This window comes from Drosophila santomea, chromosome 2L, assembly GCF_016746245.2.
Source record: "Drosophila santomea strain STO CAGO 1482 chromosome 2L, Prin_Dsan_1.1, whole genome shotgun sequence".
NCBI classification, from domain to species: Eukaryota; Metazoa; Arthropoda; class Insecta; order Diptera; family Drosophilidae; genus Drosophila; species Drosophila santomea.
The window spans coordinates 20,621,238-20,646,595 of NC_053016.2; the positions used below are offsets into that span (position 1 = coordinate 20,621,238).

The 25,358-nt window shown below is 40.5% G+C and overlaps 4 protein-coding genes and 2 non-coding genes across 9 annotated transcripts; 3 read left to right on the top strand and 3 right to left on the bottom strand.

The window, feature by feature from the left end:
• Positions 1-2,569: 2,569 nt before the first annotated feature.
• LOC120443779 (zinc finger protein 184) lies at positions 2,570-5,240 on the bottom strand. The gene is made up of 3 exons (XM_039623110.1): positions 4,670-5,240; positions 4,122-4,584; positions 2,570-3,680 (listed from the first exon to the last, which is right to left on the bottom strand). Exons 2-3 carry the CDS (start codon positions 4,540-4,542, stop codon positions 2,848-2,850), a joined length of 1,254 nt encoding a protein of 417 aa, XP_039479044.1. The 5' UTR covers positions 4,543-4,584; positions 4,670-5,240; the 3' UTR covers positions 2,570-2,847.
• A 335-nt stretch (positions 5,241-5,575) lies between these two features.
• LOC120443789 (eukaryotic translation initiation factor 3 subunit F-2) lies at positions 5,576-17,408 on the bottom strand. Of its 2 annotated transcripts, XM_039623129.1 has the most exons (5): positions 17,292-17,404; positions 6,804-6,824; positions 6,670-6,737; positions 6,500-6,593; positions 5,576-6,446 (listed from the first exon to the last, which is right to left on the bottom strand). In XM_039623129.1, exons 4-5 carry the CDS (start codon positions 6,581-6,583, stop codon positions 5,691-5,693), a joined length of 840 nt encoding a protein of 279 aa, XP_039479063.1. In that variant the 5' UTR covers positions 6,584-6,593; positions 6,670-6,737; positions 6,804-6,824; positions 17,292-17,404; the 3' UTR covers positions 5,576-5,690. The 2 variants fall into 2 exon arrangements, with proteins under 2 accessions (XP_039479063.1, XP_039479055.1); XM_039623121.1 differs by having other exon boundaries at positions 6,500-6,737; positions 17,292-17,408.
• Positions 9,237-10,209, top strand: LOC120443810. The gene has a single exon (XM_039623154.2). The coding sequence runs from the start codon at positions 9,368-9,370 to the stop codon at positions 9,773-9,775; it is 408 nt and encodes a 135-aa protein (XP_039479088.1). The 5' UTR covers positions 9,237-9,367; the 3' UTR covers positions 9,776-10,209.
• LOC120443773 (patched domain-containing protein 3) lies at positions 11,074-25,349 on the top strand. Of its 3 annotated transcripts, XM_039623087.2 has the most exons (11): positions 11,075-11,637; positions 17,880-18,010; positions 18,071-18,216; positions 20,521-20,735; positions 20,817-20,998; positions 21,058-21,237; positions 21,297-21,460; positions 21,524-21,862; positions 22,310-22,623; positions 22,724-23,920; positions 24,005-25,349. In XM_039623087.2, exons 2-11 carry the CDS (start codon positions 17,880-17,882, stop codon positions 24,560-24,562), a joined length of 3,426 nt encoding a protein of 1,141 aa, XP_039479021.1. In that variant the 5' UTR covers positions 11,075-11,637; the 3' UTR covers positions 24,563-25,349. The 3 variants fall into 3 exon arrangements, with proteins under 3 accessions (XP_039479031.1, XP_039479021.1, XP_039479009.1); XM_039623075.2 differs by having other exon boundaries at positions 22,724-25,349; XM_039623097.1 differs by lacking the exons at positions 20,521-20,735; positions 20,817-20,998; positions 21,058-21,237; ... (3 more) ...; positions 22,724-23,920; positions 24,005-25,349 and adding an exon at positions 18,425-18,450 and having other exon boundaries at positions 11,074-11,637.
• Positions 16,897-16,970, bottom strand: Trnan-guu. The gene has a single exon. It is a non-coding gene; the product is annotated as a tRNA-Asn (tRNA).
• On the top strand, positions 17,155-17,228 carry Trnan-guu. The gene has a single exon. It is a non-coding gene; the product is annotated as a tRNA-Asn (tRNA).
• Positions 25,350-25,358: the final 9 nt, after the last annotated feature.

Here is a 25,358-nt window from a genome sequence, read left to right on the forward strand (position 1 = left end):
AAGAATGAGGTTTGGGTGCTTCAAATTTTCTGAGTTTTTTTTTAGCTTAAATATACTTAAATATACAGAAAATGTTTAAAAAAATGTAAAATGCCAAGATGTGATGATATATTATATATATATATATATATATATATATATATATATATTATATATATTAATCACTACAGCTTACGTGGTGAGAATATATTACTGTGGACGGCACTCCTTAGCACCAGGAGAGTGTGCGAAGACGACTACTATATGTACACGAAAAATTAAAATCTGCTGTAGTTGTCCGACTTTAGCGTTCCCCCTTGATTTTAAGTCGTTAAAAGATTTTTTTGATTTGGTTAACATATATTTTCTAGGGGAATTCAGACAGAAATTTGTAAAAACCAAACAAAAGAATAGTTGGCTTTAAAGACCAATGCCTTGCCGGCCAATGCTACAATTTACTTCGGGTTGTAAAATTCCTTTGGCCTTACAAAAAGTTTCTAGATAATATTGTTTACACTTCACAAACTCACGGTGCTGCCATGTCACTACGCCAACGAAATTCCCCACTGATAATAACTGGAAAATTTTACTTGCGCTTTTTCTTACAATCTTGCTGTGGATCGACCCCTTTCATGGCCCCTCTGTCAATCGCTTGTTCTTCTTTAAATACGATCTGTGATCACATTTTATTTTCTACTCAATAGGTGGTAGACACACATATTAGAGCCCGCGTGCAATTAAACCAAAGCTTTGTGCGATAAGCCCTGAATTGGGTTTTATAAGAACCTGAAATAAATTACTGGGTAGAGTCCTACTACGTGCTATCATCGCTGTAGAGGTAAACAAATTCTGAAAATTTATAAAAATCAGCATTCTTGGTAAAATGATTTTATGTAGTAGTAAGCAGTCAATTGAACAAAAAATGTTTATATGTTTCTAGTAATAGTCACATAGCCATAAATACAATTGCGGAATATTGCTTTTTGGGGTTTTTTATTTTAACTGTTGTATGTTTTGTCACCGAATTTATTAAGCTTTAATCTTATTTCCAATCCACATTTTTTCACGATTTCTATTTTAAATGTGTTTTTTTTACCTTTGGTTTTTTTTGTGTATGCTGGGTGTTTTGATACTTTCTCCTCGCGGCTGCGTTTGGCAATCAACCGTTTGCGACGAATAAGATAAGATAAGACTACTGCGCATAGGAAATGCTTGCCAAATTCATTGTTGGGCAACAATAATGCAATGCCCAAAAAGGAACGAAATACTTCATAGCCTTATATTTAGGTCCCTAGATTGCCGTGCTCATTTGTGTGTTGGTCCGTACCGACAGTAAAAAAACAACTCGTTTAGTGGTCAAGATTAAGAATGTACATACATTCTAGGTCAATTGTTAAGTCTCCGGCCTACCACAGCAAACAATATTTTAAACCCTTAACCCAAACCTTTAAAAAGCATGTGTATAAATTTGACAGCTGTGCGTTTATTAGTTTGTGAGTTATAGCATTTTGAGTGAAGCTACTCTTGCTATTGTAAAGAAAAGGGATAAAATAGAAATTAGCGTGTTATAAAATACAGCTATTTGAAGGGGAAAAATACATTAAATGCCAAAACTTTGCTTGATAATGAGTTTTCGGACACTGCCGCAGGAAAATCAACCATCAAGGATTAGTATGCTAAGATAAGACATGGTGAAATGAGCACCGAGGACCGTATAACTGAACGATTTACATATAAACTGAACGTGTACTTCAAATAATTCACCAGTTTGAAGATATGTGCCCCGCGAGCTCAGTTTTGACCAAAAAAAAACACCGAGTTGGTGTATCGGAGCAGTTTTTAAAGCGTAATAAACTCGAGTTTTTTCGTAGATGTGACAATGGATGCAACATGGCTCCATCATTTTCCTCCGAAGACCAATCGACAGTCATCCGATGCACACGGGCAAAAACCCAACAGTCGGCTGGCAAGGCTATGGTGTCTGTATTTTGAGATACGCGTGGAGTTATTTTCATTGATTACATTGAAAAAAAGAGAGACCTTCAACAGTGACTATTACATGGAGTTATTAGACCGTTTGAAGGACGAAATTGCCAAGAATGGCCGCATTTGAAAAAAAAGAAATCGCTGTTTCACCAAGACAATGTAGCAAGTCAGTGAAAGCGATGGCAAAAATTCATAAATTGGGCTTCTAATTGCTACCGCATCCAGCGTATTCTCCAGATCTGACATCCAGCGAATATCCTGTTCTCAGAACTCAAACGAATGCTCGCTGGGAAGACATTTTCATCGAATAAAGAGGTGATCACCGAAACTGAGGTCTATTTAGAAGCAAAGGAGAATTCGTACTTCAAAATCGAAAAATGGGAAGTTCGCTATATTCAGTGTATTATTGAAGGGAACTTTGTTGGAAAAAAATATTTTGTATCATATTAGGCAAGGGATTTTCAATTAACCTGACTGTATGCGTTGGAGGTCCTCGTCGTTTTTATCAACCTGTTGCATTCTTTTCAATTAAATACTATGAACGGCATAAAAACTTAGAACAAACTGTTTCTATAGTGAAACTTTTTAAAGCGATGCTTAAAAGTACATTTTCGAGCAAAAGTATTTTATTCAAAGTTATAGAAAAAAGTACAAATATAAGCTATATTAAAACAAGAGAGAACGCTATAGTCGAGTTCCCCGACTATCTGATACCCGTTACTCAGCTAGTAGAAGTGCGAAGTCTTCAACACTGACAGTTTTTGGCGGTTTGTGGGCGTTAGAGTGGGCGTGACAAAAAGTTTTTTGGTGGACTCGGTGTAATTGCCCCTCCAGCGCCCCTAATACTAGATGCAGCCTCTTCCTAGGATGCGGGTGTGGGCCTCAGCTCTCGATAACCTCTGACTCTAACTGGGCCTCGATGATCTCTGCGTGCAGGCGTACCATGTGATTGTTCAGGTTGCCAACACTCTGGTAGCACTTGTCACAGTACTCGCAGGCGAATGGCTTCTCGCCAGTGTGTACCAGCAGGTGCGAGTTGAGGTGGCCACGAGTGAAGAAGGCCTTCGAGCAGCGATCGCACTTGAAGGGCCGCTCCATGTTGGGGTTGTGGGAGCGCATATGGGTGCGGAGGTCGGACTTGGTGGGCCAGCTCTTTGAGCAGCGTTGGCACTCAAATATGCGCGGCTTGGCTTCGCCAGTGTGGGTGCGAAGATGGGACAGCAGCTGCGTGCGCAAGACAAAGCGTCGCTCGCAGTGCTGGCATCCGAATGGGCGCTCCGTTGAGTGCACCGACTTCACATGGTAGCGAAGACTGTGCCGCGAGGCAAAGTTTTTGCCACACTCCTCGCACTGGTACCTCATCTCGCCCATGCCGTGCACAGCTGTCATGTGCAGCTTGAGTTGAAAGTTGCGAGTGAACTTCTTTTCGCACTCGGGGCACGGGTGCAAGGATCGCGGGTGCAAGCTACCAGCGGTTTTCTCCTTAGGCTTGGGGTTTTTCTGGTGCGGCCTGGGTCTCCGCTCTCTGGTCTTTTCTGCGGGTTCCGGAGCCGGTTCTTCGGATGATTCCGGGGGCGTGGGAGGTTCGGCTGCTAGGAGCTCGGCAGTCTCCGGTTGGTGATGCGGAGTGTTAAGGCTGCCTGAATCAACCGACGATTCCCAGTACGAGGGAGTCCCAAGCTCACTGGGCGAGCTGTCTTGGAAGTCCAGGCTTTCTGTGGTCATAAAAAAGTTATAGTTCAAATGTGGAAGTTCAAAGGACAATATAAACAAGACAGAATGATATATCTATTGATAAATAGAATTTTCCAATTAAAACAGAAATATTATGTCTTCTGAAATGTCTCCTTTACTGCGATGCATTTTTAAGACTGAAATCAATAGATATACTGTCTGCAATGAAAAAAATAAACACTAACGAATCTTCTTATAAGCAGCAGGTATATAAGTAGCAGGTATAAATATCTGTTTTTTCATGAATGCATAGTTTTTGTCTAGCAGATTATTTATTAAATTTAATGGCTTCATCCCTATAGAATTCTAGTTTGTTATCAGCCTATTATCAGCATGTGTTAGAAAAACGAAACATTTTATATTACATTTTCTATTATGACCTAATCCTTGGTTCTTTGGCCGACCCGTGCGTGATAACATACCAAAATCAACGGTCTCCATTAAGGGCGCCACATGGGCTACCGGCTTGCTTGTTTGCAGCGGCATGGCCATCGGTCCCTCCAGGCTGCCCACTTCTCGCTCCAGGCATTCGAGCACATCGTCCAGGGCCAAGGCGTCTCCCACGGCCACCGTGTGTTTCCAGTGCTCGTGCCTCATGCGGAGCACCTGCTCAGAGTGCTCGCACCGCCGCTGGAAGTCGCGGGCGTCGTACAGGCGACGAAGGCAGAGGTCGCAGATCACGTCGGTGAGGTTGTCGCCGGGTTCCAGACGCAGGGTGGGAGCTAGGGCCTTCAGCTCCACAGCCAATTGACTAGAAGCGTCATGGAGACTGTGGTACAGCGGCGGCTGCTCCAGCAGGCAGCAGCGGCAGACGAGTGGGTGGTGTGGCAGCAGCGAAAGCATAATACTTAGTTGCCAATATCAGGCGGACGATCGCGGTATGCACTATAAGTTCAATTAAGAAAGTCCCGATCGGTACGGACGTTTGGCATAGTGGTTTTCCTTGGGTTGTGGTGTAAACTCAGTATACCTGGGTTTTCATTATGAAATCGGATTTCATTACGGTTTGACCACAGTCTTAATACTTGGTGCGTCGGCTCTGATCGCCGGTCGCTGGACGTCTGAGGGTGTTGGTCCGCATCCGATCCACTCCTCAGAGCAATGTTGCCAGCGATGTCTATCAGGAAAGGCGACCGGGGCATACCGATAGCCCTTGGCTTGAGCGATAAGTCAGAGGCGGCGGAGGCTGGGGGCGCAGAGAGACAACGGGAGATTCGTCTGCGAAGAGGGGTGTCGTAGGGCTACTATCGACGGTCAACGTCAACGGTTGCTAATTTTCAGTTCGTGCCAGCTAATTGATTGCCCCGGTGAACATCCGCCGACTGTCCCTGAACAGTGATAAGGCGTTATTATCTCGGCATTATTTGGGTGGTCCACATCCCCGACCACCTTTCTTCTCCCGTCCTCCGCTGTGCCCTCTTCATTGAGATTCGAACAGACCGAAATAGATCTGTACCGAACCTTATCACCGTCCGTAGAGATCATCGATCCGCTGCGGGTTTCCCAGTCGCCGCACTATTGTTGTATTTACCGCTAACTTTTTGAGGCTTAAACGGCTAAATTAATTGGTCAAATGAATCGCTTGCTCTAAAAATCTTTTACCAGAGGGACAAAGAACCGGATGCTGCAAAAAAAATTCCGGGCAAGTCTTGCCTAAGAGGTTTTTGAACAGCGCAAAGAAAATTGTGTAGAATGGGGGAAGCCTTAACGGTACAAGCTCATAATCACCACTGGATGTGATTATTCTAGATTCCAAAGTTCAAGAGCCGATACTAATTTTACAATCCTTATAGGACGTGTTTGCTAGATTTTAAATATGTTTGACCTTAACATTTACGATTAGTGTACTTCCCCAAATTTGTTGAATGCATATTCCTTTCAATGAAAGCATATTTAATAAGTGGAAGCCACCTGAAAAAACATATAAGTGGACCATGGGATTTCTCCGTAATACAGATTATTGGTCGATCAAGTAAATTTTGTATCATTGATTACTGATCCTGCATGCAAGAAAGTTTCTCACTGATCTCCAGCTGGGTCTTTATCATCGTAGAGAGCGTGATGGCCATGAGCATATCCCGCAAGTTGTTATTGAACATGAGACGAAATTTTTCCGAGTCCAACAACGGTACAGCGGTAAGAGCGGCATGAAGGGCTCTGCCGATGACGTTGTCCGGCTTTCTCTTCCTGGCCAAGACATCGTTGATGTAGCGCAGCACTAAGTCCAGACGCTGTTGTATGTCCCTAGTGGCATCTACCACTTGCACCAACTCTGGGAGGAAACGCTCCATTTGCTTGGTTCCCTGTTGCAGCGATTGCTTTTCTAGGGAACGCAGAGCCACCAGATCGGAATTTCCGTTGCTAATCTCGAGTGGAACTAATGAGAACATCAGCCCTTTGGTGCCTCCAGGCACTCCGATCTCCACGGCACAGTACAGACGGGTCGAAAGTCGCTGGCTCTTCAGGGTTGCATCCATTACCAGGTGCACTGGCTGTATTTCGCCGCATTCTCTGGCATAATAGTCGTGGAGCAGGGACGCGGAGCGAGACACCGATTTCCCTGTGGAGAACCATCCCAGCACACGCTCGTTCGAATAGGTCAGCATATTTAGCTCTAGGAACTCGGAGGCATATGAGATATCCAGATCAATGCGGTTAATCTCCGGGTGCTCCTTGTGCGGAACAGGAAAACAGTTGGAAATCTCGATTTGGCCCTCCTTGTTGCGTCCCAGCAAAGTACCCATAACCTTTGATTCGATTATTGGAAGATTTACTGGGCAGGAGATCCGCACACACATACCTGATTGTCACCTTTTGGTCGGCGCTCGTAGGCGTCAATAATTTGGAACAGCACCAATGGTTTTATAAACACTTTAGCTCGCATGCTAAAATTCCTGGACATCACAAACACACAAAATTAAGTTTGAAAAGGAACTTGGTAAAGCAAACTTGGCTGCGCTTTTGCCTCACCTCGATCCAGTGTTGTAAAATGTGATGATAACTTTTATGGCAATGTGTCAAGCTGTACCCATGTTTGCCTATTTAGAAACAATTTGAAATAGTAAATAAAAACAAGTTAAAAAAAATAAAATTGAACTACATACCTTATTTTACAGATGTGTGTGCTAAAGAACAAAATAATAAAAATTATCACCATATTAAAAAGTTGAAAATTTGATAATCAATCGTCTATTACCACGGACCAGCCCCGATTACAAAACGCGAAATTTATGTACATCAATATAATTGAGGGCTTTAACTAATTCAGTTTTAAAAAATATTTAAATTTACCAAATAAAATTGACTTTTTTGTTCCTGTCTTGCTGTGTTTACCAACTCGACTTTATTCTAGGCTGTTGTCTCTCTATTTTGAGTTTTTTTCTCGGAGTTGGCCACGCTAATAGAACTCTACATAACATATACAGTGTAGATTTTACACGCAGATCCTTTTTGAAGCAAGAAGATAATGGCTTGTAAAATTCCAGCTTCTTCAAATGATTTTAGCAATTGCTTGAGTCTTAAATGAATAACGTTTGTAACTTGATAACGGAACCTTTGTGTTCACACTGTGTTAAATCACAGATTTTTAAATTATTTTTAAATTTGGTGCAATCCACGACTATCCTGCATATATATTTCATGTTATACCTGTAGCTCGCAGATTAAAAGGGTAAGCAGATTGATAGAAAAGTATATGCCAGATAGGAGGAAATGTTTGCGCCCTATTTCTGATCCGTCTGTCCTTTGTATGTCGAAATGAACGTAAAGATTCCGAGAACTATTTTATAATTATAAATTTTATTTAAAAGGTAATTTTCAGTATATTTTGAAAAATAATTGATTTAAATTTTACAATAGCTTAATATGTTTTTATTAATCCTAAATAATTTATATAAATGCGAAATATGCTGGGTAAAAATTTGAATAAATTTATTAAATACTAAATATGTAATTTTTATACCCGTTACTCGTAGAGTAAAAGGGTATACTAAATTCGTTGAAAAGTATGTAACAGGCAGAAGGAAGCGTTTTCCACCATATAAAGTATATATATTCTTGATCAGGTCAATAGCCGAGTCGATTTGGCCATGTCCGTCTGTCCGTCCGTCTGTCTGTCCGTATGAACGTCGAGATCTCAGGAACTACAAAGGCTAGAAAGTTGAGATTAAGCATACAGACTCCAGGGACATAGACGCAGCGCAAGTTTGTAGAATCATCCTGCCACGCCCACTCTAACACCCACAAGCCGCTCAAAACTGCCACGACCATACTTTTGAAAATTTTTTTAATATTTTGTCATTTTTGTATTAGTCTTGTAAATTTCTATCGATTTGCCAAAAAAACTTTTTGCCACGCCCACTCTAACGCCCACAAACCGCCCAAAGCTGCCACGCCCACACTTTAGAAAAATGTTTTGATATTTTTTTATTTTTGTGTTAGTCTTGTAAATTTCTATCGATATGCCAAAAAAACTTTTTGCCACGCCCACTCTAACGCCCACAAACCGCCAAAAACCGTCAGTGTAGAAGACCTCCTTCGCACTTCCACTAGCTGAGTAACAGGTATCAGATAGTCGGGGAACTCGACTAAAGCGTTCTCTCTTGTTTAAATTGGCTACTTGCATACTTTATACTTTTTGCCGATATAAATACTAACATATAAGTGCCATTAACAACTTCGGAACCGAAGTTAATATTAATATTAAAATTTAAAAAATTAAAAAATTAATATTAAAAAGTATAAATGAACATTTAGTTTAACAAATTAATAATGTGATGATTTCCTTCTTAAATATAATAATATTCTTCAATATATTTAAATTACAGCTACTAATTGCTATTTCGAAAATTTAATGTTCAATCAAACTATGTACTATGTAAATATTTGGGAGCTTAAAATAGATTTTGGTTCTTAAACGGAAAATAATAATTTTATTTGCTTGCAATGTTTGAATTTTAAGGCATATGTTACATGGCAGTAATATTGTAGCGTCCAACATTTTACGTAGGACTTGATTGGATTTTGAGCTTATTATTACCAGGTTTTAAAAGTAAATGGTTACGTTATGTTGCGGTGCGGGAAAATGGGGAAAAGTTTGGATTTTTGTAGAAGTATGTAGCCATTTATATGGTTATTCTAATTCGCGCAAAACGCGTTTTTTTGAAGAGGCTTCCGGTGACTACGGCGCCAATCCAACAGCATAACTAAATGCATAAAACCAAACTAATTTCATTAGTATAGCCACTTGTGGTGTAATTGAACGATTCATTCAAATAAAATCACTTTCCAAAAAATCACTTTTTACATTGAGACAAAATTTATTTAAAAATTCATAACATTAAGATAAAAGTTTATACGAAAGAATTGAATCGTTCAAGTACACGGCAAATAAATTGCAAACAATTAAAAAAAAAAAAGATTCGGTCGAAAACTGTTTCCGCAATCCTAGTCACCGAGTTTAAAGTTTCAAGTACACATTTTCCTAGTTTAGCGGTCAATGACGGGAACTTACAAGTCATCGTCAATTCCAGGCCATAACAGTTGTCCTCTGCATTCGATTCGGCTTCCAAATGATATATTTTAAATAAATTTATTTTAAATAAATAAAGTCAGTCAGTTGAAACCTGTCAAATTAGCGAACAAAATTTTGTTCACTAGTATCGCCGGCATGGAAGGTTCCAAACAATTTCTGAATATTTTCTTGGTCATTAAAATCTTATACATTCTGCCGATTGGTATTATATGTTTGCTGATACTGGCGATTCAGGTGGCGAACTATCGGCTTGATGACTTTGTACTTGTCACCTACTTGCGCTACATAGAGCAGCAGCAGCGAGCGCGTTCGTACACTCCGGAATCTTGGGAAAGAGGAATCAATTTAATGGTGGGTGTCCACATCTCCATCCTATATGTGCTATTTCGGGTGAGAGAGCGTATGAGGCTGCAGACTATAGAGGATACCCGCCGTCAGCAGGAGATCGAGGATCTGTTTCGAATGGAGACAGAGTTCATGGAGCAGCTGCGATCCCAAGGCATCGAACTGGAGGATCACACTTTGGATTCGAACTGCGCATAACCGTCTTGGCGGCGCATTCAGGAGCCAATCAAATTTCTCGTTAATGCCGCCGCCTGGGACAATGTTAATGCTGTATTCATCGCATGAGTGTATATATAGATCCCTCGCTTGATTGCCCAGAATTGAATTCAACATTGGTCCGCCGTGCGCTACACCTACACTGCCCAATTACCCGACCGATCCAATATAATTCTCCTCGCCCGAGTTGAACGTGCCCGGCTGGCATTACTACACACACCACTTATACTATATGTATGCTCGCACTGTGAGATAGTTCATTGTTTGGCTCTGCGCATGAGTATATTTTTATCGCGCACTGTGCCCCTTTCTTGCCACCACTTGTGTGCACTTTTTACTGTTTGAAATAAATTGTAAATGATTTTTATTAAAATTTCCGCTTAAATTTTCAGCGGTAATACTGCGTTCTATTTGTATATGTTCTATCTTTTTGTAATTTAAAGATTTCTTGCGGAAAACAAGTTTGCCGCGCTTAATAAAATTAGTTTTATGGCGCATAGTTTCGCGATCTACTCATATCCCTGCACATAACACAGCTCACTAATTTTTTTATTAAACCTCTTTCAGTCTTTTGTGGTGTTGTCACAAAGACTTTCCTGAACCAAAGTCCATAGAATTTAGTATTGATCTACCGAATTTAGCTCAATATATTATATTTTATAAGCGCACCTTAGAAGGCGCTATTCGCTTGTCTAACATGAATTATGTATATCCCAAAAATGATTTAGTTCCTAGCGGAGATCCGATATACGGTCACTGATGTTCAAATACTAAGCTTTCTGTTTTTTTGTAGTTCAATCCAGTTTTTTTGAATTAAAAGCTAGCAGCAAAAATACATCGTATACAGAAAAATAGTATCCTCAGCCTGAGTACATTCGCCATTTTAGTTCCAACAGTGCACAGAAGTGCGCTTCCAATGAAACATAGTATGCCCATCTGTTTTAGGATCGCCCTCGTCTTTAGACGGGTCGAAATTCACCTGAACTCGCAATGCTAATTTCCATAAAACTTTGCGCAGCCGCAGAAGAAAGTGGCGATTAATGAGCGCAAATGCGACCTTCAGACTGAATCGGCGCACTGGTAGATGGAAACAGGTATACAAGGGATAGGAGGAGGCACACATTTTCCCAAAAGTCCCGCCATCCGGTGCTCTCACCTGAGAGAGCGTGAGAGAGAAATGAAGAAAGAAAATTGTGGAGATCGAGTGCTACGCTACAGGTAAGAGGTGAGAGCCGAGCTCTAAGCTGAGCGCTGCGAGAGCGCCGAGCCTAACGTAAGACCTCATTCGTTTCCGTTACGTGGTGCGAGGCGGTCATGTGCGCGGAACTTGTGTCTCTCCTTTCCAGGGACTAGTATTCCAGAAAGAATCTTAATAAAAGTTAATTTGTCATCGGACAAAAGACGTCGGAAATAAAGAACTCAGCCATTGATACGTCAACGGTCACTGAATTCAAAATCGCTCAGCGCCTACGTAGTCGCAACGCAAGACGCGATCTGTGCAACGAGATCTGAAGTCTCAGCGGATTCCCTCAGTTCGTGATACGGTCTTAAAGTCAGCGGTTGCCGGTCGCTCCGCCATCGCACCCACCTCCGTTGCTTTTCTTTTTGATACGTGTCCGCCAGGCGAAATAATACGAAATACGATGGCCAAAGGCAGTGCAAACAGTGTGCAAAATCTAAAAAATCACTAAAAAATTCTGTGATAGGATAATCACGTAGAGTAGTGTGCAATTGAAAGGCTCGCGTGTAAGTTGTAGGTCCATTGAAACTGCTGGAGACATCCACACACCACATACATCTTAAACAAAGTGAAGAAACACTGCAAGGCATATCGGTGATACAAGGTAAGTCGAGATTCATATTTAGTCCTCAGACTTTCCTTTCGGTTGCAGTGCAGATAATAGAGGCGCAGATTTTTCTAGGGGTTGGTGGTATTCAGGGGATGAAATCTGTCCTGCTACGTTTCGGAACTTATGATGGAAAGTGCGTAGTTGCAGAGAATATGTTTTTTTTCTCCTCCATCCATCCTTAAATACAATTCAAACATATATTTTAGCCTAAAGTATGTCTTTTTTAATTCACTATCACTACAGGAAACTGTTCTGTAGCATGCGATATACAAGAATTAGTATGAACTTTCGGCTCTAATTTAAAAAGAAACTGTTTGTGATTATCTCATTGTGTGGTTAGATTATTTTACAACAAAAAGATGTTTTTTTCCGAATTTTTTTGTGTACACATTATGAGCTACAATGGCAGTATAGTGAGCTCAGTAACTCATAGCTTTGCTGATGGAAAACAGTTCATTAGTGTCAGAAGCAAGCTAGAAGCAAGCGGTATTCTCAAAAACTTCATGGACAATTTAAGCCTTACTTCAATAAACAAGTACAATCGCTGTTTGGGGACCAAACTTTAAGTGTATAAGTTGGTCTCTATTAGCATCGGCAATAAAATATAATTGACGTTTTTTCCAAACAGCAAGTGCAATTGCAACAATAATTTGCCACTACGGGCCAAGTCCAACTCGCTGGCTATTTCAATCGGCTATCGAGAAAGAAACTCAAAACTTTTGACAGGCAAATTAATGAAACTTGAATTGAAAGCGGCTACGATTACAGCGTACAATTAAAGTAACACACACCTGTGCAACAGAAAGTGGAGCGCGGATCGAAAATCCCCGATCAAAATAATCTGGAAAACGGCCAAGGAAATACACATGTTGAATATATATGTTATATATGTATATGGAAATATCGTCATAAGGCGTTTGCATTTTTGTATTCGGATACAACGCGAAAGCAAGAGTGATTACATAAACTGAACTTTGGTGATCCGGTTTGTCGGATGGATCTGGCGTTGGGTTGCGTACATAACGGAGGGAGTTTTTCGGCCCAGTTAATGAAAGTTCAAGTGAAATTCGCGTTTAAAAAAGGAAACCGGTTGATTGACTCAACCCCATCATCGATTTCCAGATGTCGGGTCCACTTATGCCCAAGGTTAAACTGATTTAGGCCATTTACATTTGTTAACTGCGTACAGTTGCACGAAATGGTCTTAGAGTAGGGAATTCTGCAGGTAGATGGATTTCCACTCTGAAGACATACATACATATGTAGACAGGTAGTCTGCAGCCCGTTTGAACTGGTTTAGCCACGGTTTTCTTTGTAATTGTGGGAAAAGGCTCGCTGTCGTGTCTGCGTACCCGGCAGGACACAAATGTCAGTTGGACTGTTTTATTATTTGTCGTTTACAGTTTTCAATTAGCAAATCCACAAGCTACTCATAATTAGCTAAAATTCAAGCTGAGTATAATTGAGTGTTTGCTTAAATGATTAACGGCAAGCAAATGTTGTGAAAATGAGAAGACCCATGCTGATATTTGGCCCAAAGTATTGTAAATTTTGCTAAGTGCTTGAGCAAGCTAATTATAGTTAAATAGTTAAATGGCTAGAAAAGGGAAAAGGCTTGGGGCATCTTGAAAGGAAAAGTTATCTCTGTTCCTGCCAGTTTTCTCTGAAAATCTCTTTTTGGTTTCAGTTCAGAAACGCCGTCACTAACTGGCACACGTATCCATATGTGTTGGACATATGATATACGATCAGCCGTGCACTTTCTTTTTCTCTCTCATTGTCTTCGCCGCAGTTTCTTCTCAGAGAGTTGGTTTTTCATTTTTTGTCGCTCGCATTTTATCGTTTCTGACGTCGCCAGTGTGTCAATTGGTTGATTCATTAACTCGCTCTTGATGGCCGGAAAAACTCTGTCATAATTAACCAATTTCCAAGGAAAGTAAATCCAGCAGACTAGTAAAAGTGAACGGGAAAGCGAACGTCATCTTTGCTCAATTAATGACAACAAAGCTACGAGACTTTAAGAAAACACGTTAGATTATGGTTGTTTTAAGTTTCCACTTATCTTTGTATCAATCTTATCTTTGTATTATCCTTGTATTGGGGCCTTTATCAATAGAAAAGTGCATTTGCTATTAAAACAATTATTAAAAGTGAAAAATACCTTTATTATTTATAATAAATTATAATAAAATAATAAAAATAAATATTTAAAAAAGTTTAAATAACAACCTGTACTCATCGGCATTGCTTGGCCATTATCACTTAAACAAATCGTGTTATTGCTTATATCGGTTTTTAAGGGCTTTAAAGCTTAACTGACTTCCAGATCTAAAACTCAAAGAAGTCTCACAAAATCCAACATCAAATCGTTGTCTTGATCAGCTCGTCAGGTAAATGGGTAATTAATGCAAAGCATACAAATCAAAAAGCTAAATTCAAATCTAAAGCGGCCACAAAGAGTCCGTGCCTGTGACTGTGCGTTAAAGCCAAGTTTTTTATGTGCCAGTGTGACCCAGTTCCAGGCTGGGCGCATGCATACTGCCTTGTCCCGCTCTGTCCAGCTCAGTCCATCCACTCGGTTAGTCAGCCAGTCAAGAGGCGCAAAAAGTAGAAAGTGAATTTTTATCTTGGCTTTTGCCTCAAAGCAGAACCTGGTATGTCCCGCCTTTAGACACTCTTCCACCGCCACTTTTCGAAAAAGCAGTCAAATACGGTTAAGGCTTTCAATGCTAAATGTTTCGCTACGAAGTAAACTAATTAAAATTCATTGCAAACCATTGTGTGGCAACCAATTTCAATTGTAAGCGACCTTTTTTAACTGACAAATTGTGGCCAAAAACACAGTAATATATGTATGTATAAATTATATGTGAATCGGCTTAAGCCGAGTTAGCACAGTAATTACATACACATAAATATTTTTGACGATATGTCCCTCCCACGCGCTAAGGTCATAAATCGCAGCTGTGTTCTACTTCAATGACTTGACCTAAATTATTGTTTGGCAAAACCCACAGACAAATACATTATAAAAAGAAACATTTCGAAACCAAAACCCAAAAGCAAGATATACATATTTAAATAATAATTAATATTAATTTTGTAATTATAAGGCAGTTATGTGCTGCCGAAAATCGCAAAAGTGAAAGTTGTTGACTTGGTCAGAAAGAAAAACTCACCAAAAGCTTGCATGCGTTTTGCCCGCAATCAATTTTTTCGCTGGTCGTTTTAGCCTCCACCTGTTTCTTCTTCTTCTGCCTGTAAATATGCATTATATAAATTGTTTCAGCCGAGCAACGGCGGCCACAATAAAGACTTAAACGGGCTGGATAAAACCGGGAATTATGTAATCCTGCCATCAAATAATGAAATCACTAACGGTGATGAAAATGTGTCAGAAAACGAGCAAAAAAGTCCGTTAGCTGAGAACGAAACTAGAGTGCGGAAAAATAACAGTTGATTTAGAGAAAGGAACAATCCAGGAGCTATACTTCTAATTGACCCGAAAATGGGTTAGAATTCTTTTAAACAGCCATCAGTTTTATAAAATTGAAAGATTCGAACAACATTAACAGTAAGGAAGCCGAAAAAGCAAACAATAAAACGAGAAATGGTTTGGTACAGAAAGTAAAAACAACTAAACAAAAGACTGCAGAGACAAACTCATTTTGGTCATCAACTTTCTCGGGCCAAAAACGTAAAAGCTTTTGAAGCACATTCCAATCTCATGCCAAACATTCGCATTTTATCGGGTATTAATAAAAAATCTTTATCCACATACAAAAATGAGGTTGGCAAAAGAAAAGAATCCGATTGACCTACAAATGTATGTAAAAGCCGACGCCAACAAAAAACATTCTTTTAGGTGGCTAACTAAGTTTCTGGGAGGGAGTGTCCAGCACAAATCTGTAGACCTAGATGGTGTCTCCGAAAACGCTTTATTCATAACAACTAAAATAAGGAAGCATACATTGTAGACCACATTTATTGTCAACAATAAGCTCGCAACTGACATTAAGAAGACGAAAACGGAGGCCCATACGATTAAGAAAACTAAGCCGCCGACGATTCGAATTCAGGAGGCCCGGTCCTACTGAACTTGCGACATGTATTTGTAAAGATCATTAATGAATTTTGGGCCGAGTCTGAAGCTATTGGTTATGCGAGCTTACTCATTTTATACAAATTTATATTTAGCTTTTGCATAACGGCTCCAGAGGTCGATGAGACACTAAGTGGAGATATTGTGTTAAGAGAGATGAAAGGAAACCCAAAATCTGTTCAAACTGTATGCTACGTTTCCGACACATTTTGAACCAATTAACATCAAAAATTGTTTTCCCAAGTATCCAAACGCAAATATCGATGCACCAGCACGGCCCGAGACCAGAAAACTTAGGCGCGCTGAGAAATGTTGGCCGCGCGGCTTATTAAATGATTTTGACATAATGAACCGTTATGTCAACGGAGAGCCAGGTGCTCGAAGTCGGCGTTGGAGTCAATGCTGGACCCCCAGCCAGCTCTATAACCTTGAGACGGCTGGGTGACTCAATTTGGCGAGCGAAGAGCTCGACTTAGGTGCAGGCTGAACTGCCATTGCTTGGGCATGTTGTAATCCCGGTATTTACCGTACGAAAAGCCGAGCAAGATTGTTACACTGTGGTAAAAGTGCAGCGTCAGTTTTCGTTGAACCCCTGACTGAAAAATGGAAAGTAAACTGGTATAAACTTTACAACAAATGCCTGCTTGATTATGTCTATGCCTATACTGATATATTCTTGATTCTATGAGGTCTTATGCTCAGATGTTGAGTACAATGCCCATTTGTTTTTACACAATGATAAACTATAAAAATTATATAATAATATAAATTAAGAAATTAGAACTGTTTTAATTTCGAACTGTATTCATTTTTATAAAGGCTAAATTAAAACAAATATGTTTTCGGGTTGGGTTTCTTGCTTTTCAGAAAATAGTTTTAAAATATAAAGATCATTATTGTACAACGTAGATATGTTTTAGATCAAATGGCTGGGCGCTTGTTTGGCGTGATATATGACCAAAACAATTGCGCAGCTCGAGTACAGAACAAACTAAAGAGAACGCTGTTTTCGAGTTCCTCGACTATCAAAAATAGTTTCTCAGTTAGTGGAAGAATTATCACTTGTAGAATCGACGTTTTGTGGCACATCGAAATGGCAAAATCAAGAAACCATTCTTTAAGGTACAAATCAAAAAAATATTATGATTTTGCGCCCCCGGGTGGACTCGAACCACCAACCTTTCGGTTAACAGCCGAACGCGCTAACCAATTGCGCCACGGAGGCAGCTGATGTTCTGCTCACACATGATTTAGTTGTATTGGCCGGACACATGACACCATTGCTGTTGAGTTTACAGCGAATTAAGCTTAGCAGCACTTCTTATTAGAATTTATTTATGCTTCCTTTTAATTTCTTCCAGATTTTTGTTTATGTTTTGAAATTTAGAACATTTTTCGGAGTTTCCACGGCCTCCGTGGCGCAATTGGTTAGCGCGTTCGGCTGTTAACCGAAAGGTTGGTGGTTCGAGTCCACCCGGGGGCGACAAACACTTTTTTAACACTTTTGTAATTTTTAATTCATTATATAAACATTATTGCTACGTACTTGAGTTCTTTACGCGTGTTAATGAACATTATTAGGGTTCCATGTCATTTTGGTTTTTATTTTTGTTTAATTTTTCAGTGCGATACAGATGAACAAGGGCATTTGTTGAGATTCGTTTAGCGAAGTAAGGCAACCAAAAACAATGCGTGTCTAAAGTTTAAGTTGAAGGTGTCGATGAACAAAGCCAAATAGACACGGCAACAAACAGGCGGTACACTTGTCTGTCTGTGAATACATTGAACAAATTTAATGATTTTTAGTTTAAAAACACAAACATGAAAATATTTAACTTAACAATCATACGATTAATCATAAGATTAATCTAAGTATTATAAACTTTCATCAAATAAAAGACAAAATATATGTTGTCAGGTATAATTTGCAAATTTAATGTTTTTTAGCGATCCGATATTTAGCCATACTAAAAATATAATAGAGACTTCCATCTAGATTTTACAATTGTCGTTTCACCTTCACTAGGCGAATCGAATTCATGCACGCGATTTCACAATTTTGTATATAATATTGGGCAGTACGATCTTATACGTTCTTATATCTCCAACCAATTTTGTTTATTGGTCTTTTCAGATGACGTGTGGAATTTCGTGTGTCGATAAGACACTGAACAAATCATTTTACCATCTGGGAATAAGCATAGCCAAACATCCTGGATATTTTATTATCATTCCGGTACTACTGACGCTGCTCTGCATGACTGGGTAAGTGAACCGATGAAAGTGGTGAAGCCAAATAGCTAAACTTCAGTATGAACTTTACAGTTACCAGCAGCTGAAGTATCAAATTGATCCCGAGTATTTATTCTCGCCAATTGCGGGGGAGGGAAAGACTGAGCGTGCCATCGTTGAGCAATACTTCAAAGTAAATTACACGCACCGCTTTAACGTCGGACGCATTACGAGGCCCGGTAAGTGACGGCATAAATGGAGACTTTATGACTACTGTGGCAAACATCGGCCAAGTAAAACTATCTTCAACTCACGTCGAACAATTAAATGTTTACAAACTTTTCACCCTGTCGAAAAAGGCTGTGTTACGGCTTTCTGAGCTTTAGTAGTTTTCCTTTGTTCCGCCTGCACTGACATTTAACTCAAATGTGCAATAAATAATTTCAGCACGCGGCTGAGATGGAGACATAATATCTTTGCTTTTATTGAGGTCTTGAACTCGGCTCCGTTTTACAGGCTATTAAGTTCGCTAAATGGATTATTGGGCAAAACACAACCACCGCAATGCAACAATAGTACTAGCAGACAAAACATTTGCAATAATTGCAACTATAAAAATGTCAAAAGCCAAATCTAGCAGATTACCGCATAATTACCTAATGACACACAGTCGTGAAATTATAAGGAGCGCACAAACTAAGGAATACCCAACCATATTATTCTAACTTAATTCTAAAATAACAGAGCGATTTGAAAATACAAATTCAATTCATACAGTTTCAATTATAATGCTATCCTTATTATGCTGCTTTAGTTTAGTTCTTATTCTTTTTTTACTATACATATATATTTTTTTATTTGTATAAACTATGAGTCTTAATAGCCGTATTTAATTGACTTCTTCAATAAATTTTGCAATTCAGACATAGCTTAAGATAATCGTGCGCTCTCAGCAAAATTGGCTTCAAAATCAAATAAAGTTGGATTGTTAAAACTCCATAAGAAAGCTTAGAAGTTTGCTACTCTGAAAGAGTACTTACAATTGTTATTTCAATAACATTAGCCTCATTCTGCAAGAATGTACTCGATGTGCACTGAGAAGTTATCGGATGGAAACGCATGCAGATCTGCGGTTCTGGCCGAGAAATCCAGTGTGGAAAGCCGTAAAAATGGTACATACACAAGGCATCTATATCTATTCAAGTTGCGAGCTCCAATTCGGCGCATCATTGAACTTTGTTTGAATATTCGTCTGCCACATGACAGCTAAGATACAAAAACCCGTCGAGTGTGTGGAGGCCACAAGCGACCTGTGTAGATACACATCCACGCGCTCGCTGTTAGTGCTCAACGGAATTATATAGACCGCATTTAGTCGGTTACGACCAGTTAGCCACAAAGCTAGTGCGCCGCTTCGATTGCACTTTGGCCATATGTGCCACAAGAGGCGCGCCAGCTGCAACTTTCCCCTGTCTTTTGGAAATTTGTTTATGGACCGCAACAGAGGAAAAATCAAAAAAATGAATTGAATTACTCGCTTTGTTACTCAGCATAGTGGTATACAAATTTTTGAAGATTGATGTATCCGATTAAAATCGAGCAAAACGTAACTTCCTTTTTTACAATTTTAAGGAGATCTTGTTGCAGGAAGAAAGAGATTTCCGTATGTTTATTTTCCAGTATAATAACCAAGCAAAGATTGGTTACCTCCTGACGAGGTAAAATAGAGATGATTTGATTTACAATTTTTGATGAATAATTATTGTACCTTCAACATAATAAATACCGTATTTACCACACGGGCAATTATTTAAATTTACCCGTTACACGTAGAGTAAACGGGTATACGAGATTCGTTAAAAAGTATGGAACAGGTAAAAGGAAGCGTTTCCGACCCTATTAATATACATACATATGGTATGTTTAATTTTTTAAGTCATACGTAAAAAAGAATAACTGTGCAACGTGATTGGCTTTCTGATGGCATATAATATATGTATAAGCAACTTCAAGTTCATTCACAAATTGTTTTAAAAGAAGGAATTGGATACTGGATATTGGAATCATAGCCTTTACCTGTATAAATTGCTTTATTTGTTCAACTCTATTTAAAATAAGTAAACATTTAATGTTGACTTTATTTGCCTGTAAGATAGTGGCTATAATCCTAAGTTTTTATTAATATGTATGAGTTAACATATTCTTTATAGTAGTTAGTTTGATGTACCTTATATACACAGTCTATCAATACTGTGACGCAAATACTCATGGCAGCCGTTGTTATGGCGCATTAAATACAAATACCTATTGGGATAATCGGGCAATATCGAGTGGAAGTGCGATCAATGGGCAAACAGAAACACGATTGAAATACGCAAAACAATCCAAAGATATTCAATTAAAATTATTGTCACGTAGTGGCGTGTGCAGCAGCAAGCACATTAGCCTTCAAGCCGCAAAAAGTAATCAATTGTTTGCTAACTGTTTTCTGAAGATTTAACCATGGTCACCGCAGCTAATGTGAGGTCTGTGTGCCTTTTTAGGTCGCTTCGGGCGAGTCATTGTGATAACGAAGGATGGCGACAAAAATATGATCCGCCGCGAGGTGTTCCAGGAGCTGCGCCAGCTGGACAGCATTATCCAAAATGCCACAACCACTTATGATGGTGATACCTATACGTACAAGGACAACTGTGCTCGCTGGGAGAACGAGTGCTTTGAGAACGATATTCTTAATTTGGATGCACTGATGGATGATGTAAGTATATTTGATATTTACTGCATTTCGATTAATACAATTATTTTACAACTTTATATGTATTGGTCTCTTTGGTTTTAGATCGAAGCGGGTCAGCTGAATTTGACATTTCCTTTCATGTTTAATCCAGTCACGTGGGACGCCCACTTGTTTCCTGTCTTTTTTGGCGGCACCAAGCTGACTGAGGACAATTATGTGATTAGTGTTCCGGCCATTCAATTGGTGTATTTCGTGACCGCAGACACCAAAAGGCAGGATGCCAAGTGAGTACCAAAATTACCTAGGCATCTGTTCGAAACCAAAACTTATTCGGCCTTATTAGGGGTGCCGAGTGGGAGGAGACTTTCCTCCGGGTGGTTGGCAAAGCAGAGAATTCGGGGCAGTTCAAGCACATTTCGGTCTCATATTTCGCTTCTCGTACGCTGGACCACGAACTCGAGAAGAACACGAAGACTGTGGTGCCTTATTTTAGCTCAACCTTTCTGATGATGGGTCTGTTTAGGTACGTACCTTCACATGCAGTTTGAACGCTTTTTTACGTTATAACATTTACATTTCCAGCATTATCACCTGCATGATGGGTGATGCAGTTCGCTCGAAACCCTTCCTGGGGCTCATGGGCAACGTCTCGGCCATTATGGCCACCCTGGCCGCTTTTGGCCTGGCCATGTACTGCGGCATTGAGTTCATTGGCATCAATCTCGCTGCTCCCTTCCTGATGATCGGTTTGTTAGAAAATATAACGTTTTTAAATGACCTTCTTAACTAGTGGTAAATTCATTTCACAGGCATTGGCATTGACGACACTTTCGTAATGCTGGCCGGTTGGCGGCGCACCAAGTCCAAAATGCCTGTCGCGGAACGAATGGGTCTTATGATGTCCGAGGCGGCAGTGTCGATTACCATCACCTCAGTCACTGACTTCATTTCGTTCCTGATCGGAATTATCAGCCCTTTCCGATCAGTCAGGATTTTCTGCACGTACTCCGTGTTCGCCGTTTGCTTTACATTCCTGTGGCACATCACCTTCTTTGCAGCCTGTATGGCCATTTCGGGCTACAGGGAGCAAAAGAATTTGCATTCCATTTTCGGCTGCCGTGTCCAGCCGATGTCTATTGCAATCAAAGGTGAGTGAACTGCTGCGTTTGTACCTATTTTGTAAGCACGCTGAGCTTTGTTTTAATGTAGTATAACAAGAAAATTAGGGATTTCCTTTATAAATATTATTTGATTGTGTAGAATAGGTTGCATAATTTTGTTCCAGACTCAACTTTTTTCTTCGCCTATCATTGTATGGAAATATTTAAGAAATGTGCTTGTTTTTCCAACTTAAAGCTGTTCTTTGAGTGTACGAGCTGCAAGGTTTAGTTAGCCAGCTAAAATGTGTAATATACCACAACCGGATCGAAGTAATCTTAGTTTAGATGGCTTAGCACCAACAGCTGCAACATGAACTTGATCATGAGACAGAAACAACTAAAAAAGCCACTGCCTAAGCAAGTGGTGGCGACAATTCAGGCCAATGGGAACTAGTCTCACAACTCTTCATTCTATCATTTTGTTTGGCTCCGCAGAGAATCGCAACTTCCTTTACAAGGCGGTCATGGCTGGTGGCATAGACACTAACGATCCTGACAATCCCATCGACAACAAGGATCACGTGTTGATGGCGTTCTTCAAGGATAAGATGGCTGCAGTAATCAACAACAAGTGGTGTAAGGCTATAATCATCCTGGCCTTTGCAAGCTATTTGGTTGGCGCCTGCTACGGAATCACCCAAATAAAGGAGGGCCTCGAACGACGAAAGCTCTCCCGGGAAGACTCCTACTCGGTGGAGTTTTTTGATCGCGAGGACGACTACTACCGCGAGTTTCCATACAGGATGCAGGTGCGTTTTATATTTAATATTTTGCAGTAACAGTGCAATAATAACAAAAAATAATAATATTTGTATTAATGCTTTCGTTTTTATTTTCAAAATTTCACAGGTAATTATTGCAGGCCCGTTAAACTACTCGGATCCTCTAGTACAGGAGCAAGTGGAGAACCTGACCAGCACCCTGGAGCATACCTCATACGTAACCTCCAGGCGCTATACTGAGTCCTGGCTACGCTCGTTCCTTTCATTCTTGGACCGGAACAATGAGCTCCTTAATGTTACCGTAGACGACGAGCAGACATTCATTGATGCCGTGAAGGAGCACTGGTTGTTCCCTGGTAACCCCTTCTCCCTCGATGTTCGCTTCAACAAGGACGAAACCCAAATTATTGCCTCGCGCTTTCTCATTCAAGCGGTTAACATCACAGATACCAATCACGAAAAAGAGATGGTTCGGGATCTGAGACAGATCTGCAAAGACTCTCCACTGAATGCCTCAATTTTCCATCCATATTTCGTGTTCTTTGATCAGTTCGAACTGGTGAGACCGGTTTCACTTCAGGCAATGGTGATTGGGGCCATTATCATGATGATAATCTCCTTTGTTTTTATCCCTAATATACTTTGTTCCTTGTGGGTGGCTTTCTCGGTCATCTCCATAGAGCTAGGCGTTGCTGGATATATGGCCTTGTGGGACGTTAACCTGGACTCCATTTCGATGATTAATTTGATCATGTGTATTGGCTTCTCAGTGGACTTCACCGCTCACATCTGCTACACATACATGTCCTCGAAAAAACGCAGTCCCAAGGCACGAGTCCGAGAAGCTCTTCACTCCCTTGGTCTGCCAATTATTCAGGGCTCCAGTTCAACCATTCTGGGTATTGTAGCCCTTCTGCTGGCCCAGAGCTACATATTTCTGGTCTTCTTCAAGATGGTGTTTTTGGTGATTTTTTTCGGCGCAATGCACGGCCTTTTTCTGCTGCCTGTGTTACTATCACTCTTCGGACCCGGATCTTGTCTTACCTGGACGGGAAAGGACGATGGTAGCGACGCAGAAGTAGACGACGGCACGAAAGACCGTCAGCTAGAAAAGCCTTTCTCACAGTCATATTACATGCAATACCCTACCATTGGAATCAACGGCCCATATGGCTCGAAAGGCTTCCTGGGAGCCCCGTACAAGGCCTACGGTGTGGACGAGAAGGATCTAGGACTGGGCACCTCGGGTGAGGACTCCTCAGAGAGCAGCTCGAGTCGATCGCAGCACCGTCAACAAGTTGCTGCTACAGAGGAGGAGGTTGTGGTACGTGAGTCTGCGCCGCGGAGGTACGACGACGGCTGGCGTCGCTCCTCCTACCAGAACATTTATGGACAGGGTGCAACACAGTTTCAGGCTCAACCCGATCTGTATGGCAAGCAGGTTTCGGCGACCGAGTGGCGACAGCGTTTGGATACTCACGAGCAGCAGCAGCGTCAGCGGCAGCGGCGAAGTCCCTATGAGAACTACCACCAGGACGTAGAGATTGACATGCAGAGGGCGCGACGTAACTCTCACGGCGACGTTATCGATCTGCATGGAACACCCAACTCCTCCGTTGAGGAGCGGTTCCGACGACGGGGTGAAGCGTTCAGTGCAGCAAGTGGGGACGACAGCAGCTACCGTCATCAACAGGTAATGGCTATGCCAAACGCTGGATCGCCTCCTTCAGCTAAGCGGTATAACCGACGACGATCCTCGGAGGATTCGACCAGTCGACACCAGCGATGGCCTGCAAACATCGAGGAGCGGAGGGCACGACGCGCTTACTCGCCTGCCCACAACCGCCCAGAGACTTTCTCCACCAGCTACGCCTACCGCTCCTCCTCGCACCATAACCTTTACCAGCCGAACGGGAAGTCTTCAAAGTATCCGCCCACTTACCAGTACGGCGACTACTACCATTGAGTAAAGTATACGAAATTCCTCGTTAAAATGTGACAGGAAAATTCCGGATACTTATAGAGTGTTCTTTGGGGCAACCTTTAAACAAATTAATAGCAAAGGAAAGAGCATTACATACCCTTTAAATGAATAATCCAAACCGGTATGGATTCTCAAGCTAAAAGTATTTAAATTACCCAGTGGAGCAGTCGATTTTATTTTACGAACCACAGAAGTTGAAGTTTAAATATCTTATTTTGCCACCAAAAAAAATGTGTCAATATTGTCTGTAGGATACAGAGGAAAATGTTTACTTTTTTGTACCTATTGCAATTAAACCATCGAGGTATAGAGGGACATAGACGACAAAGAGCAAACTTTCTTGTCAACCATATTTAAGTTAGGACTTTTTAAAAAAATCACAACTATTTCAGTCACTTGGTTATACTTGCCCGCAATTTAATGAAAAACGAGCATTTAAGCGATAAGAGCTCAGAGAACTTAAACTACTAATTACACATTAACATACCTTTAGTTACATGTATGCTATTTGAGTCAAACTTCGGGATTCCCATATCAGTTTTCATAAAAATTTATTTAGATTTAGAGCAATCGCGTGTACGAGTCTGTTCAATAATATTTCGTATAGCAAAAAAAAAACAATAATTAAATATTTAAAAACTCTTACCTGATAAGAATATGGCCGCAACAACGACGGTTTGGCTACCTAGCGCTTATACGCATTTGGGACAAGTTTGTACAATTGTTTACACTTTTTCTATTTAATAAAAATTTTATATTTTCCTAGAAATAATATGTG

Bases quoted from the DNA above. Each gene is read 5' to 3' on its own strand.
- LOC120443779 (XM_039623110.1), bottom strand. From the start codon at position 4,542: ATGCTTTCGCTGCTGCCACACCACCCACTCGTCTGCCGCTGCTGCCTG. The intron at 3,681-4,121 runs GTATGTTATCAC...TTATGACCACAG, and splicing joins AATGGAGACCGTTGATTTTG to AAAGCCTGGACTTCCAAGAC.
- LOC120443789 (XM_039623121.1), bottom strand. From the start codon at position 6,601: ATGTCCAGGAATTTTAGCATGCGAGCTAAAGTGTTTATAAAACCATTG. The intron at 6,447-6,499 runs GTATGTGTGTGC...ATCGAATCAAAG, and splicing joins GACCAAAAGGTGACAATCAG to GTTATGGGTACTTTGCTGGG.
- LOC120443810 (XM_039623154.2), top strand. From the start codon at position 9,368: ATGGAAGGTTCCAAACAATTTCTGAATATTTTCTTGGTCATTAAAATC.
- LOC120443773 (XM_039623075.2), top strand. From the start codon at position 17,880: ATGACGTGTGGAATTTCGTGTGTCGATAAGACACTGAACAAATCATTT. The intron at 21,461-21,523 runs GTTTGTTAGAAA...TTCATTTCACAG, and splicing joins TGCTCCCTTCCTGATGATCG to GCATTGGCATTGACGACACT. The intron at 22,624-22,723 runs GTGCGTTTTATA...AAAATTTCACAG, and splicing joins AGTTTCCATACAGGATGCAG to GTAATTATTGCAGGCCCGTT.